The following is a 17,407-nucleotide window of genomic DNA, read 5'->3' on the forward strand; positions in this document are numbered from 1 at the left end:
TTCCAGAACTCACTGGATTCCGGGAGGAACCCAGGGGATTGGAAAATCGCAAATGTGATGCCCCAGTTCAAGAAGAGAGGAAAACAAAATCAGGAAACTATAGGCCAGTCAGCCTAACACCTGTCATTGGGAAAATGCTAGATTCCATTATTAAGGAAGACATAGCAGGATATTTAGAAAAGCTTAACTCAATCAAACAGGGTCAACATGGTTTTGTGAAAGGGAAATCATGTTTGACAAATTTGCTAGAGTTCTTTGAGGATATAACAAACAGAGTTGTTAAAGGGGAACCAGTAGATGTAGTGTATTTGGATTTCCAGAAGGCATTCAATAAGGTGCCACATAAAAGGTTATTGCACAAGATAGGAGCTCATGGTATTGGGGGTAATGTATTAGCATGGATAGAGGATTGGTTAACACACAGAAGACAGAGAGCTGGGATTAATGTGCCTTTTTCAGGTTGGAAAGACGTAACTAGTGGAGTGCCAGAAAGATCATTCCGAGGGCCTCAATTATTTACTATCTATATTAATGACTGGGAGGAGGGAGCAGAGTGTAATGTATCCAAATTTTCTGACAATACAAAAATAGGTGGGAGGGCATGTTGTGATGACATAAGGAATCTGCAAGGGGATGTAGACAGGTTGAGTGAGAGGGCAAAAACCTGGCAGATGGAGTTTAATGTGGGAAAGTGTGAGGTCATGCACTTTGGTAGGAAGAATCAAAAAGCAGACTATTATTTAAATGGAAACAGACTCCAAACAAGTGCAGCACAGATTGATCTGGGTGATCTTGTGCATGAAACACAAAAAGTTATCATGCAGGTACAGCAAGTAATTAAGAAGGGAAATGGAATTTTGGCCTGCATTGCTAGGGGGTTGGAGTTTAAAAATAGGGAAGTCTTGTTACAACTGTACAGGGTGTAGGTGAGGCAGCACCTGGAGTACTGTGTATCGTTCTGGTCACCGTATTTAAGAAAGGATATACTGGCATTGGAGGCAATTCAAAAGAGATTCATGAGGCTGATTCTTGGAATGAAGTGGTTGACTTATCAAGAATGGCTAAACAGGGTAGACCTTTATTCATTAGAACATAATAATGAGATAGGAGCAGGAGTAGGCCAGTCAGCCCCTCAAGCCTGCCCCACCATTCAATAAGATCATGGCTGATCTGCCCCAGGCCTCAACTCCTCTTTTGTGCCAGCTCTTCATAGCCCTCAACTCCAATTGTTATGACTGGGATGGGAGAAGTGTGCAGTTTGAGTACTCCACAGATCACACCATTGGTTTAAATGTTCAATTCGCTCACCAAAATGGCCAATTATTTACCTTCACTTCTGTTAGACACAGAGTAAAAGAAACTTTAACCAAGCTTCTTTCATTAAACAACAAACTTATTGGTTTATCATAAAAACCAGTCTTATCAATTAGAAAGGCAAATCTTATCAACATACAATATGGAATATGAAATTATATTAATTACTCTGATTACACACACACACAAATACACACACACACAAACTTCCTCTCTCACACACTCTCTCACACAGACTCTCGTGTGCACGCACACACACTCTCTCACACACATATACACACACACACATGCACACTCACACACACAGTCTCACTCACACACATACACATACACACGTGCACACATACACTCTCATGCACACACACACTCTCACGCACACACACTCTCAAGCACACATTTTCAGACAAACACACACACACACTCACTTGCACACACACTCACTCTCTCACACGCACACACACATCCACACACACTCTCATTCTTTCACACACACATACACACACACACTCTCTCTCACACACACACACACACACACACACTCTCTCACACACACACTCTCTCTCACACACACTCTCTCTCTTTCTTTCACACACACACACACACTCTCTCTCTCTCTCACACACACACACACACACTCTCTTTCTTTCACACACACACACACATACTCTCTCCCTCTCACACATACACACACACGCATAAAAATGAAATAAAAATAGAAATGGATGAATTCTACCAAAGGTTAAAAGGCAATAGTTCAAAGGCAAAGGCTAGATGGTGGAGTTCTTGAATAGGCATTCAGGTAATAGAGTTGGTCTCTCAGCATTAATCCAGAAAACCATCAATGACTCTGGGACTGCATTTCAGGCAGACTCATTGAATACTCAAGGGTTCTCTATTCCAGCTCGTACAGCAGCATGTATTCACTTCTGGCTGTGGACTTCAAAACGGCTTCAGCTTTCCTTCTCAAGCAGTTGGTCTTTCTCTTTTCAAACCAAAACCAAAACCAATTTTTAAAGACAGGGCGGAATCTTTCCAGATGTGCACAAAGTGCAGTAGCGGGTGGGAAAAAGGACTCTGGGTCAGAATCCTGGAACTCCCTCCCTAACAGCACCGTGGGTGTACCTATAGCACATGGACTGCAGCGGGTCAAGAAGGCAGCTCACCACCACCTTCTCAAGGGCAATTAGGGATGGGCAATAAATGCTGGTCCAGCCAGTGAAGCCCACATCCCATGAAAAAATTTTAAAAGAGGCTGCAAAAGTGGGTTCTCATGCCTTATTGTCCCATTCCCGGCGTGCCCAGCCTCATTAATAATGCATTCTCAGGGAACACGCTGGATTGCTGGTGGGGTGGCCTCTGATTTGCCTGCCCCGCTGTCACCTCAGGTCATCAGTAATCCATGTGCCCCTGCACAGAGCTAGCACTCTCTAACATATCAGAAGCTGCTGCAAAGTCATAGCTGCCAAAGGGAGGAAACATGGTGCCCCCAAGTTTAGCTACCTCTCCGTCAGGTGTCTACTGGATGCAGTGGAGGCCACTGTGAAATGCTCTAACCCGGGTCTGGGCAAAGACCAGCAAGCAAGGTCACCAATCCAGCATGGGAGGTGGTGGCAGAGGTGGTCAGCACCAACGCCCTGCAAAAAAGGACAGTCACCCAGTGCCAAAAGAGGATGGATGGTCTCCTCCGTTCCACCAGAGTCAGTAAGTCTTCTCATCACTCTTAACTCACATACTCACAAAGCCATCACAATCCACAGGGATCTCACTCACTCACTGCCGGTTCGAGGGGCATCGCCCTTCACTGTCTCACACACACCTTCATTGTCCTCACCTCATCCACAGCACCACTCAGCACCCACACATGCCAGGCATTCCTCTCCTCTCCTCTTTACACTCTCTCCATCTGTCTTCATACAGGACAAGCTGGTACTTAAACAAAGGGAGAGTTCTCAGACTGCTGGAGGAATGCCTGGAATTAAGGTCCTCACACGGGTTACCTGTGGAGCCCTGGAAGGAGCCACTGGTGTCAAAATTGATCACCGTGGTCACTTTCACAGCCACTGGCAGTGGATGCCCTCCATGTCCCCTTGGGGCCAAGTCCTGCAGCAGCTGGCAGATGTGACTGACTAGGTCCCTGGACAAACGCAGTCTTTGGTGACACTGGTTCTCGGTCATCTGCAGGAATGACAGGTGCTTTCTATAGACCCTGGGTCTAGCGAGGGGCCTGCAAGCGACAGATCTTCAGCTGCGTGTGCAGCAGGCTCTGCTGCCCCTGCAGCTTGAGGAAGGTGCTCCCCCCTTTGCCGAGCCAGGCACCTCCACTGCTTTCTTCTTCTTCCCTGCACCCTGTAAGCCATGAGGCATCCCACTAAATCACCAGACTCCATGATCCTGATGTTCTCCTCCTGCAGGATCAAAGAGACAGACATGTGTGTTAGCGTAGGTATACTAAGGAAATCTCTTGTGTATGTCTGAAGGCCCCTGAATGCATCCTGGAGAGTGCTGGGCACCACTTGGATGGTCAGCGTTTACTGTGCTGCACGGCTCCCTGAAACCCCACCCACCTCCGCCCCACTCCACCTGACCGATTGGCAGCAGCTTTACCCATTGGACTGCAGGCTGTGCCCTCAGCTCAGACACAGACATTCTCCTAACCCACACTGCAAGGCTGTCCTGTTAGCTTGAACCATGGGGGAGACTGGTCCAAACTGGGATGGTGACATTGCAAAGGAGCTGTGAGCGCCTCCAGCAGTGACTGCACAATGGCTGCCTTTCACAACTTACCCAGTCAGCCAAAAAACATGGAAACATAGAAAATAGAAGCAGGCGCAAGTCATTCGGCTCTTCGAGCCTGCTCCACCATTCAGTACTATCATGGCTGATCCTCTATCTCAACGCCGTACTCCCACTCTCTCCCCATTACCCTTGACACCTTTAGAGTCCAGAAATCTATCCATTTCCTTCCTAAATATACTATTAATATATTCATTAATGACTTGGCCTCCACAGCTTCTGTGGTAGAGAATCCCACAGGTTCACCACCCTCTCAGTGAAGAAGTTTCTCCTCATCTCAGTCCTAAATGGTCTACCCCGTATTCTGAGACTGTGACCCCTTGTTTTGTTTTAGACCCCCCCAGCCAGAGGAAACATCATCCCTGCATCCAGTCTGTCCAGTTCTGTCAGAAATTTATACGTTTTAATGAAATACCCTCTCATTCTTCTAAACTCCAGTGAGTATAGGCCTAGTTAGTGCAGACTCAATGGGCCGAAGGGCCTCTTCTGCACTGTATGATTCTGTGATTATCGGCCCAATCTCTCCTCATACGACAATCGTGCCAGCCCAGGAATCAGTCTGGTGAACCTTCGCTGCACTCCCTCCACGGTAGGTAGATCCGTTCTTAGGTAAGAAGATCAAAACTGCACACAATACTCCAGGTGTGGTCTCACCAAGGCCCTGTATAATTGCAGCAAGACATCCCCTGTTCCTGTACTCGAATCCTCTGGCTATGAAGGCCAACATACCATTTGCCTTCTTTACCACCTGCTGCACCTGCAATCACTCTGCTGCCCCCTAAAATACGCATTAATTTGCAGTCTGCACCCAAAGGGTGAAAAGTTCTGGAGTGTTTGGTGGCCCTTTCATGCTTTTGCGTTGCTTGAGTGGGCAGAAAAGCTTCAGAGGCCCGACTCCCAGCAGGTCAATGGAGCTGCAGCTGAACGGTCTGAGCTGTGGAAGAATGCTCACCTTTGACAAGCTGTTCCAAGTGCATGGCTGCTTCCCTCACCCTCCATCCCCATCCCTCAAGCATGTGCTTGAGTATTTCCTTCAGTCTGTACTGCCTTGCCCCCCCCCACCCCCACAGTGGAGCCCTTGCTCCAGCACTGCACTGCCAGCCAGCCGGGTAAAAGAGACTAGCCTGAGTGGCTAGAATGTCGGTGCACAGCACTGAGGGTACTTCACACTCACTTGAGGAGCTGGCAGAGGCAGAGAGTGCCCAGGGCACCGGCAGTCGGAGGACTGCTGGAGACCAGGACTGTGTTGAGTCGAAGGCTGATGATGAGCCTCTGGAGTTGTCCATTAGGCAGCAGATACTGGATGTCCAGCGGAATGTGTGGGAGGATATGGTGGAGATCCATGAGGGCCTGTGTACCACGGTCTCTGTCATGGAGGAGTCCATGCAGAACATAAGAGCAAAAGACGTGGGAGCAGAAGTAGGCCATTCGACCCATCGAGTCTGCTCCGCCATTCAATGAGATCATGGCTGATCTGATAATCCTCAACTCCACTTTCCTGCCTTTTCCCCATAACCCTTGATTCTCTTAATGATTAAAAATCTGTCTGTCTCAGCCTTGAATATACTTAATGATCCAGCCTCTACAGCCCTCTGCGGTAAAGAATTCCACAGATTGACTACCCTCGGAGAGAAGAAATTCCTCCTCATCTCCGTTTTAAATGGACGTGCATTGACCCTCATGGCTGAGCGCATTGTCTCCTCCATTGAGAGAGTGGCGACTCTCATGGAGAGGCAGCTCTAGGGACAGAATCAGGGCTTCCTGGGGTTGTGCTCAGACCTACAGCCCTCACAGCGACACTGACCACACTGCCAGTGTGGGAGATGGATGAGGCACCCAGTATCCCAGCTAAAACAGAATTACCTGGAAAAACTCAGCAGGTCTGGCAGCATCGGCGTAGAAGAAAAGAGTTGACGTTTTGAGTCCTCATGACCCTTCAACAGAACTAGGTGAATCCAAGGAAGGGGTGAAATATAAGCTGCTTTAAGGTGTGTGGGGGTGGCGGGGGTGGGGGGGGTGGTGTTGGGGGGGTGGGTGGGTAGAGGGAGAGAAGTGGAGGGGGTTGGTGTGGTTGTGGGGACAAACAAGCAGTGATAGAAGCAGATCATCAAAAGATGTCACAGACAAAGGAACAAAAGAACACAGGCGTGTTGAAGGTGGTGATATTATCTAAACGAATGTGCTAATTAAGAATGGATGGTAGGGCACTCAAGGTATAGCTCCAGTGGGGGTGGGGGGAGCATTAAAGATTTAAAAATATTTAAAAATAATGGAAATAGGTGGGAAAAGAAAAATCTATATAATTTATTGGAAAAAAAAGGAAAGGGGAAACAGAAAGGGGATGGGGATGGGGGAGGGAGCTCACGACCTAAATTTGTTGAATTCAATATTCAGTCCGGAAGGCTGTAAAGTGCCTAGTCGGAAGATGAGGTGTTGTTCCTCCAGTTTACGTTGGGCTTCACTGGAACAATGCAGCAAGCCAAGGACAGACATATGGGCAAGAGAGCAGGGTGGAGTGTTAAAATGGCAAGCGACAGGGAGGTTTGGGTCATTCTTGCGGACAGACCGCAGGTGTTCTGCAAAGCGGTCGCCCAGTTTACGTTTGGTCTCTCCAATGTAGAGGAGACCACATTGGGAGCAACGAATGCAGTAGACTAAGTTGGGGGAAATGCAAGTGAAATGCTGCTTCACTTGAAAGGAGTGTTTGGGCCCTTGGACGGTGAGGAGAGAGGAAGTGAAGGGGCAGGTGTTGCATCTTTTGCGTGGGCATAGGGTGGTGCCATAGGAGGGGGTTGAGGAGTAGGGGGTGATAGAGGAGTGGACCAGGGTGTCCCAGAGGGAACGATCCCTACGGAATGCCGATAAGGGGGGGTGAAGGGAAGATGTGTTTGGTGGTGGCATCATGCTGGAGTTGGCGGAAATGGCGGAGGATGATCCTTTGAATGCGGAGGCTGGTGGGGTGATAAGTGAGGACAAGGGGGACCCTATCATGTTTCTGGGAGGGAGGAGAAGGCGTGAGGGCGGATGCGCGGGAGATGGGCCAGACACGGTTGAGGGCCCTGTCAACGACCGTCTCCTGTGCATCCGCCCTCACGCCTTCTCCTCCCTTCCACACACCTTAAACCAGCTTATATTTCACCCCTTCCTTGGATTCACCTAGTTCTGTTGAAGGGTCATGAGGACTCAAAACGTCAACTCTTTTCTTCTCCGCCGATGCTGCCAGACCTGCTGACTTTTTCCAGGTAATTCTGTTTTTGTTTTGGATTTCCAGCATCCGCAGTTTTTTCTTTTTATCTCAGTATCCCAGCTAGATGCCCGTCCATCAATGGTGAGCAGGGAGGTCCAGAGTGACCTCAAGTTGGTGCATGAGCTGCTTGTTGTCTCTATGAGCTCCTCTCAGGGCGTTCTGGATGAGGGCAGCAGCTCCTCCCCCCCTCTGCCAGTGATGGTGGCATCTGATGAGGCTGTGATGACTGGGGAGATACCAGCCTTGGCACTGGTCACTCCCTCCCAGGCGGGGCCAGCACAGGCTCCACTGGCCAGAGGTCGAATGCCAAAGTCATCAATGCCAACAAGACAGGAGAGTCAGCGGCTGCCTCAGATACCACTCCCAGCAAGGGGTGGCACCAAGACGTAGCACCAACAAACATAGGTTTAAGGCACCATGAGCACAACAGGGACTGTTCACTGGTGATCTCCTGTTCTGTAATGTTTTGTTTATGTTTACTGGTCTGGGAATGATGACCAGAGAAGGTTCTGTTAATTTGTTTTGACTGTCAGCAACAGGTAAATTTATTTTTGGAATCATGGCCTGAGTATGCTTCACCTTTTTTATTTACTGTGGTGCAGGGTAGGCCAGTGCGTAATGCTGGATGTGGGGGGGCTCGAGACTTTATTTCACAGGCACTGAGTGTATCTTGGGGGCAAAGGAAAGGGTCATTTCAGACACCCAGGATGGAGGCAGCAGCCCTGGCATGAGGTGGAAGCAGATCTCTGGCAGCCTCGCTGAAGGAGTGTTGGATCAGGGTGTCCCTGGTGTCCCTGCCTCCCTGGAGGTTACTGAGGTCTGTCTCCACACCCTCAGTATTCTCCTCACTGTGCTGCTGTTCTAACTCACTACTGGATTCATCTTCTGTGGCCTGTGCAGCTGTGTCAAGATCCTCTTCCTCCAGTGAGTCCCCCCTTGCCAGTGCCAGATTGTGGAGAGCGGGGCATACAACCACTATCAGTGATACCCACTCTGGGGGGTATTGTAGTGCTGCCCCTGAACAGTCCAGGCATCGGAAGTGCATCTTGAAAAGACCAATGGGTCTCCCTACCAGCGCCCATGTGGCAGCATGACTCCTATTAAGCCGCTGCTCTGTCTCTGTTCTTGGATGGGAGAGATAGCCCTTGTCACCCAGCAGCCATCCATCCAGCCGGGCTGGAGCACTGAAGAGCCCCGGCACCTGGGAGTGTCTGAGGATGTAGGTGTCGTGGGAGCTGCCTGGGTACCTTGCACAGACTTGTAGAATCAGCATCCTGTGGTCACACACTATCTGCACGTTCATGGAGTGGAAGCCCTTCCTGTTGGCGAAGGCACCGGGCTCACCTGCTGACACCTTGGATGGCCACTTTTTAAAAATTCATGGGATGTGGGCTCCTATAGATTTAATCAATCTATAGAATTTTGGAAGATGACCATCAATGCATCCAATATTTCCAGGGCCACTTCCTTTTGTGCTCTGGGATGTAGATTATCAGGCCCTGGGGATTTTCAGCCTTTAACCCCATTAATTTCTCTAGCACCATTTTTTTACTAATACTGATTGTCTTCAATTGCTCCCTCTCACTAGACCTAACATTTCTGGGAAATTATGTGTCCTCTTTTGTGACAGAACCAAAATATGTTTTCAATTCTTCCGCCATTTCTTTTTTCCCCATTCTAATTTCCGCTGTTTCTGACTATAAGGGACTTACATTTGTCTTTGCTAATCTTTTTCTCTTCACATATTTTTAGAAGCTTTTACAGTCAGTTTTTATGTTCCCTGCAAGTTTACTCTTGTACTCCATTTTCCCCTTCTTGATCAATCTTTTTGTCCTCTTTTGCTGAATTCTAAATTGCTCCCAATCCTCAGGCTTGCTCCTTGTTCTGACAATTTTATATGTCCTCTCCCTTCTGCCCCTCTCTTCCTCCTCAGAGGAGGTGCCTCCAGTGGAGACCACAATCCCCATTACCGGGGTAAGGGAAGTCTGTCTGAGACCTGGAAGGGTCCACACAGTCAAAATCCTCCGGGGCCCTTCGAGACACCAATGAGTCCTGAAATGGAGCCTAGAAATGCTGAGACTGAAGCTCAGAACAGAGGTGAAGCTGCCAAGTTCAAATAAGCAAACAGCAGTAAACTATCTCCTAAACTCCTCACTACTCACAATAGCAATCCTGCTGACCCTTTTTATCCTGCCCTTGAATGAGGTTTTGCAAAAGGTGGGCTGCCCACCTGCACAATTTGCCCATGCAACCAGTGCGAAATCTCACGGGCAATGTAAAATCAGGATCAATTGCCTTTTTAATGGCCTTAAGAGGCCTTTTAATTGATGGCGGGTGTGGTTCCAGCACGCACGCGAGCCCGCTAACCTGAAGATTGCTCGCGTTCGGGATGACATTGGGACACACGCCCGACGCCATCTTGTGCAATTTCACGCCCGATTGGGTCTGGCATGCACCCAGCTGCGAGGCATCACATTCTGCCCTAAGAGTTTCTATGAGTATATAAAAACAGAATTAACAAAGTGAGCATTGGTCCTTTAGAAAGTGAGACTGGGGAGTTAATAATGGAAAGCAAGGCGATGGCAGATGAATTGAACAGGTATTTTGCATCGGTCTTCACCAAAGAGGATACAAGTAACATCCCAGAAATAACTGTAAATCAGGAAATGGAAGGGAGGGAGGAACTCAGGAAAATTACAGTCACTAGGGAAGTGATATTGAACAAATTGTTGGAGCTGCGGGCTGACAAGTGCCCAGGTCTTGATGGACTTCACCCTAGGCTCTTAAAAGAAGTGGCTAGTGAGATAGTTGATGTGTTGGTTTTAATTTTCCAAAATTCACTAGATTCAGGAAAGGTTCCATTAGATTGGGAAATAGCAAATATAACTCTTTTATTCAAAAAGGGAGGGAGACAGAAAGTAGGGAACTACAGCTGGTTAACTTACCATCTGTCATAGGGAAAATGTTAGAAACCATTATTAATAATGTTATCGCAAGATACTTGGAAAACTTCAAGGTAATCTGGCAGAGTCAACATGGTTTTGTGAAAGGGAAATCATGTTTAGCCAATTTATTGGAATTCTTTGATGAAGTAACATGTGCTGTGGATAAAGGGGAACTGAGGATGTGCTGTACTTAGATTTCCAAATGGCATTTGACAAGGCGCCTCTTCAAAGGTTACTGCAGAAAATAAAAGCTCATGGTGTAGTGGGTTGTAGTGGCACTGGTAGGATTTTGGCTGGCTAACAGGAAACAGAGAGTTGCCATAAATGGGTCTTTTTCTATTTGGCAGGATGTGATGAGTGGTATGTCACAGAAATCAGTGCTGAGGCATCAACTTTATACAATTTATATAAATGACTTGGATGAAGGAATGGTTGCTAAATTTGCTGATGACACAAAGGTAGGAAAGTAAATTGTGAAGAGGATGAAAGGAGGCTGCAAAGTGACACAGATAGTTTAGGTGAATGGACAAAGATCTGGAAAATGGAGTATAATGTGGAAAATGTAACATTGTCCATTTTGGCAGGAAGAATAAAAAAAGGAGCATATTATCTAAATGATGAGAGATTGCTGAGCTCTGAGATGCAGAGGGATCTGAGCTCTTGGGGTGAAAGGGATCAAAGGATACGGGGAGAAAGTGGGAGCAGGCTATTGAGTTGGATCATCAGTCATGATCATAATGAATGGCAGAGCAGGCTCGAAGGGCCAAATGGCCTACTCCTGCTCCTAGTTTCTATGTTTCTATGATTTAGTGCACAAATCACAAAAGGTTAGTATACAAGTACAGCAAGTAATTAGGAAAGCTAATAGAATGTTATTTATTATGAGAGAATTTGATTACAAAAGTAGGGAGGTTATGCTTCAGTTGTACAGGGCACTGGTGAGGCCACATCTGGAGTAGTGTGTACAGCACTGGTCTCCTTATTTAAGGAAGGATGTAAATGCATGGGAAGCAGTTCAGAGAAGGTTTACCGGACTAATACTTGGAATGCACGGGTTGTCTTATAAGGAAAGGCTGGACAGGTTAGGCTTGTATCCACTGGAGTTTAGAAGAGTAAGAGGTGACTTGATTGAAACCATTAAGATCCTGAGGGGTCTTGACAGGGTGGATATGGAGAGGATGTTTCCTCTTGTGGGAGAACCTAGAACTAGAGGTCACTGTTTAAAAATAAGGGGTCGCTCATTCAGGGCAGAGATGAGGAAAAACATTTTCTCTCTGAGGGTTGTGAGACTTTGGAACTCTCTACCTCAAAAGCTGGTTGAGGCAGAGTATTTGAATATTTTTAAGGCAGAGGTAGATAGATTATTGAAAAGCAAGGGGGTGAAAGGTTATCGGGGGTGGCCAGGAATGTGAAGTCGATGTTAAAATTCGATCAGCCATGATCTTATTGAACGGTGGAGGAGGATAGAAGGGCTGAGTGGCCTAGTCCTGATCCTAATTCGTATGTTTGTATGTATGAATTGAACTGCCTGACTCACTCTGTATTGTACTTTTGCTTACATTAAGGAACAGCTGTGTTCATTCATCAGTTAAACTGCTGATTATGAAAGAAAGGAGGGTTCCCTCTGGATAAAGGGCAGTTGTTTGTGGCTGGAGATGTCTTTGGGAGATGCAACAAGGAATGAGCTGTTGCACATACATTGGATTGATATTGAGCAGAGGTGAGGCAAGGGTTCAGGAAAAAGTTGGACCCAGCAGCCTTTCCCTTTCAGGGTTCCTGATGAATGCTATACATCAAGATGAAGAGAACACTCTTTCTTCTGTTCCAGGCTCTGCTAAAGGCAAAAAAGGGAAAGGGAAATTGGAACTTGCACCAGAGCCGACTCCTGAACCTGAACCACAAAGACCCCCACCTCCAAAACCAGGCTCAGACCAATGGGTATATGTGGATGAGCCGGTTCCTCAGGTAACAGAATGTGTACAGAATAAAGCTCCTTCTACACTGTCCCCATCAAACACTCCCAGGACAGGTACAGCACGGGGTTAGATACAGAGTAAAGCTCACTCCACACTGTCCCCATCAAACACTCCCAGGACAGGTACAGCACGGGGTTAGATACAGAGGAAAGCTCGCTGTACACTGTCCCCATCAAACACCTCCCAGGACAGGTACAGCACGGGGTTAGATACAGAGTAAAGCTCGCTGTACACTGTCCCCATCAAACACTCCCAGGACAGGTACAGCACGGGGTTAGATACAGAGTAAAGCTCGCTGTACACTGTCCCCATCAAACACTTCCAGGACAGGTACAGCACGGGGTTAGATACAGAGTAAAGCTCCCTCTACACCATCCCATTCAAACACTCCCAGGACAGGTACAGCACAGGGTTAGATACAGAGTAAATCTCCCTCTACACTGTCCCCTTCAAACACTCCCAGGACAGGTACAGCACGGGGTTAGATACAGAGTAAAGCTCCTCTATACTGTCCTCAACAAACACTCCCAGGACAGGTACAGCACAGGGTTAGGTACACACAGGGTTAGATACAGAGTAAAGCTCCCTCTACACTGTCCCCATCAAACACTCCTAGGACAGGTACAGCACGGAGTTAGATACAGAGTAAAGGTCCCTCTACAATGTCACCATTAAACACTCCCAGGACAGGTACAGCACGGGGTTAGATACAGAGTAGGGATCTCTCGACACTCACTGGCTATGTGTTGTGTTTCAGGAGGTTGCTCAATACTTGGCTCTATATTGGAACAATATTGAGGACACATACGTCAACACCATCCACAATATGATGCAGGAACAACGTGATGAGCGACACCGTATGATCAATTACCTGTACAAGATCAGGTGAGGGCAATTGCATGGCTGTGCTGATAGTGGCACAGCCCAATTGTTTCACAAAGCTCAGCAACACAGCAACCAGTGCCTACATATACCAGATCTAGTAACAACATATATAGCAACCAGCACCCACAGATACAGCAACCAGCACCCACAGATACAGCAACCAGCACGCACATATACAGCAACCAGCACCCACAGATACAGCAACCAGCACCCACATATACAGCAACCAGCACGCACATATACAGCAACCAGCACCCACAGATACAGCAACCAGCACGCACATATACAGCAACCAGCATCCACAGATACAGCAACCAGCACCCACATATACAGCAACCAGTACACATATATATATATAGTAAGCAGCACCCACATATACAGCAACAGCACCCACATATACAGCAACCAGCATCCACATGTAGAGCAGCCAACACCCACATATACAGCGACTGCATACGCAGAAACCAGCACCCACATATAGAGCAGCCAGCACCCACATATACAGTAACCAGCACTCATATACAGCAAACAGTGCCTGCATATGCAGCAACCAGTAGCCACATATACACGAACCTGCACCCATATATGTAGATGCTCGTTGGTTTTTGCATATACAACAACCAGCACTGACTTATACAAGGACCAGTGTCCACAAGTACAACAACTATCTCCCAGGTATTCAACAATCAACCTGCATCTATACATGCAGCAGCCTGCTCCCATATATACAGCAACCAGTGCCCACACATGCAGCAACCAGCACCCACATATACAACAACCAATGCCCACATATACAACAACCATCTCCTACATATACAACAACCAACTTGCACCCAGAAATACAGCAAGGACAGCAAACAGCACCCACATATACAACAACCAGCACCCACATATACAAGAACCTGTGTCCACATATAAAACAACCATCTCCCACATTTACAACCAACCTGCACCTAGATATACAACAGCAACCAGCATCCACATATACAGCAACCTGCACCCACACATACAGGAACCTGGCTGGAAGTGGTGGAGGCAGGTTCAACTGAGGCATTGAAGAGGATATCAGATAATTATTGGAATAGAAACAATGTGCAGGGGTACGAGGAAAAGGCAGGGAAATGGCACTGGGTCATAATGCTCATTTGGAGAGCAGGTGCAGACATGATGGGCCAAATGGCCTACTTCTGCGCCATTAAAATTCTGTGATTCTGTGATATACGGCAACCTGCACCCACATATGCAACAACCAGTATTCACATATACAACAACCATTGCCTACATGTACAAGAACCAACCTGCACCCACACATATGTTACCCAAAGCAACCAGCACCCACATATACAAGAACCAATGTGCACATATACAAGAACCTGTATCCACATATAGAATAAACAACCTGCACCCACATATACAGCAACCACACCCACCATATACAGCAACCACACCCACCATATACAGTAACCTGCACCCACATATACAGCAACCAGTGCCCACATATACAGCAACCACACCCACCATATACAGTAACCTGCACCCACATATACAGCAACCAGCACCCACATATATAGCAACCAATGTCTACATACAAAACAATCATTGCACATATATACAGCAACCATAAAAGCCAGCGCCCATATATGCAGAACCAGTTCCCACATTTACAACAACCTGCATCCACATATATAGCAACCAGTGCCCAAAGTTGAGAACTAAATTTTCAGGGGTATGTGACTTTTCGAAGGGACAGGCAGGAAAGCAAGCAGCTTTGTTAGTGCGAGATGGAATTAGTACAATAGCAAGAAATGATCTGGGATCGGAAGATGTAGAATCCATAAGGGTGGAGGTAAGAAATAATAAGGGGAAGAAGACACTGGTGGGAGTATTCCATAGGCCCCCTTACAGTAGCTATACTGTAGGACAGAGAATAAAACAGGAGATAATGAGGGCATGTAAAAAATGCAGTACATTAATCATGGGTGACTTTAATCTTCATTTGGACTGGAAAAATCAAACTGGCAGAGGTAGACATGAACAAGAATTCATAGAGTATACTCGGGATTGTTTCCTAGAACAATATGTTGTAAATCCAACCAGGGATCAGGCTATTTTGGATCTGGTGATGTGTAATGAGGCAGGTTTAATAAATGATCTCAGGGTAAAAGATATCCTAAGAAACAGTGCCCATAACATGGTAGAATTTAGCATTCAGTTTGAGAGTGAGAAATTTGGGTTGGAAGCAACTGTGCTAAACTTAAATAAGGGTAATTACAAAGGAATGAGGGCAGAGTTGGCTGGAGTGGACTGGGAAAGGAGTTTAGCAGAAAAGACAGTTGATGAACAGTGGCAGATGTTTAAGAAAATATTTCATGACTCTCAACAAAGATATATCCCAGTGAGGAAGAAGGATTCAAGGAAGGGGATAAGCCAACCATGGTTAACCAAGGAAGTTCAGGACAGTACTAAATTAAAATAAAAAACATACAATGTGGCAAAGATTAGTGGTAAGCCAGAGGATTGGGAACGTCTTAAAAACCAACAAAAGATGACCAAAAATAATAAAGAGGGAGAAAATAAACTTTGAGGGTAAACTAGCAAGTAAAATAAAAATAGACAATAAGAGTTATTTAAATATATAAAAAGGAAGAGACAAACCAAAGTGAACATAGGCCCCTTAGAGAATGGGGCTGGGGAAATAATAATGGGGAACCAGGAAATGGCAGAAGAGTTGAATAAATACTTTGCTTCAGTCTTCACAGTAGAAGGTACTAATAGCATTCAAAAATACTAAATAATCAAGGGGCAAAAGAGGGGGAGGAAATAAATACAATAACTATCACTAAAGAAAATGTACTAGGGAAACTAATGGGGCTAAAGGCCAATAAGTCCCCTGGACCTGATGTGTTGCATCCTAGGATATTAAAGGAAGTAGATACAGAGGTAGTGGATGCACTGGCAGTAATCTTCCAAGAATCCTGAGATTCTGGAAAAGTCCCAAAGGATTGGAAAACCGTCAATGCTTTATTTAAAAAGGGAGGGAGACAAAAAACAAGTAACTATAGGCCAGTTAACTTAACATCTGTCATTGGGAAAATGTTAGAGTCCATTATAAAGGATGTAACAGCAGAGCATTTAGAAATACACAAGCTAATCAAGCAGAGTCCGTATGGCTTCATGAAGGGGAAATCATGCCTGATAAATTTATTACAATTCTTTGAGGAGATAACAAGCAGGATAGATAAAGGGGAACTAGTAGATGTAATATATTTGGTTTTCCAAAAGGCATTCAATAAGGCACCGCACATAAGGCTACTTAATAAGATAAAAGCCCATGGTGTTGGGATAGTATATTAGCATGGATAGAGGATTGGCTAACTAATAGAAGACAGAGAGTTGGGATAAGGGAGGCATTTTCAGGATGGCAACTTGTAAATAATGGAGTGCCATTATTTATTCTTTATGTATGGGTGCAGGTTGTTTGTTGTATAAGTGGGAAATGGTTGTTGTATATGTGAGCACTGGTTACTGTATATGTGAGCATAACACCATAAGACGCAGGAGCAGAAGTAGGCCATTCGGCCCATCGAGTCTGCTCCGCCATTCAATGAGATCATGGCTGGTCTGATAATCCTCAACTCCACTTTCTTGCCTTTTCCCCATAACCCTTGATTCCTTTACTGATCAGTGCTGGGGCCACAATTATTTACAATATATATTAATGACTTGGATGAGGGAAGTGGATGTACTATCGCCAAGTTTGTGGATGACACAAAAATAAGTTGGAAGGTAAGTGGTGAGGGTGACACAAGGAGTTTACAGAGAGATACAGACAGGTTAAGTGAGTGGGCAAAAAAGTGGCAGATGGAATATAATGTGGGAAAATATGAGGTTAGGCACTTTGGTAGGAAGAATAGAGGAGCTGAATATTATTTAAATAGAGAAAGACTGCAGAAGGCTGCAGCACAGAGGGATTTGGGGGTCCTCGTGCATGAATCCCAAAAAGCTAACGTACAAGTTCAACTGGTAATAGGGAAGGCAAAGGGAATGTTGGCCTTTATTTCAAAGTGAATGAAGTATAAAAATAGGGAATTCTTGCTGAAACTATACAAGGCACTGGTTAGACCACACCTAGAATATTGTTTTGGTCCCCTTACCTAAGGAAAGATGTACTGGCATTGGAGGCAGTCCAGAGAAGGTTCACTAAGTTGATCCCAGGTATGGAGGGATTTTCTTATGAGGAGAGGTTG

General features: G+C 46.1%; 1 protein-coding gene across 1 annotated transcript in view; it reads left to right on the plus strand.

Moving 5' to 3' along the window:
- The window catches only part of spef2 (sperm flagellar 2), a 375,455-nt gene that overhangs the window by 203,117 nt on the left and 154,931 nt on the right, over positions 1-17,407 (plus strand). The window contains exons 24-25 of the mRNA XM_041185381.1: positions 12,128-12,264; positions 13,033-13,160. Coding sequence (XP_041041315.1) covers positions 12,128-12,264; positions 13,033-13,160 — 265 coding nt within the window. The remainder of the gene's footprint in view (positions 1-12,127; positions 12,265-13,032; positions 13,161-17,407) is intronic.

This window comes from Carcharodon carcharias, chromosome 4 (genome assembly GCF_017639515.1).
Source record: "Carcharodon carcharias isolate sCarCar2 chromosome 4, sCarCar2.pri, whole genome shotgun sequence".
In the NCBI taxonomy this organism is placed as follows: Eukaryota; Metazoa; Chordata; class Chondrichthyes; order Lamniformes; family Lamnidae; genus Carcharodon; species Carcharodon carcharias.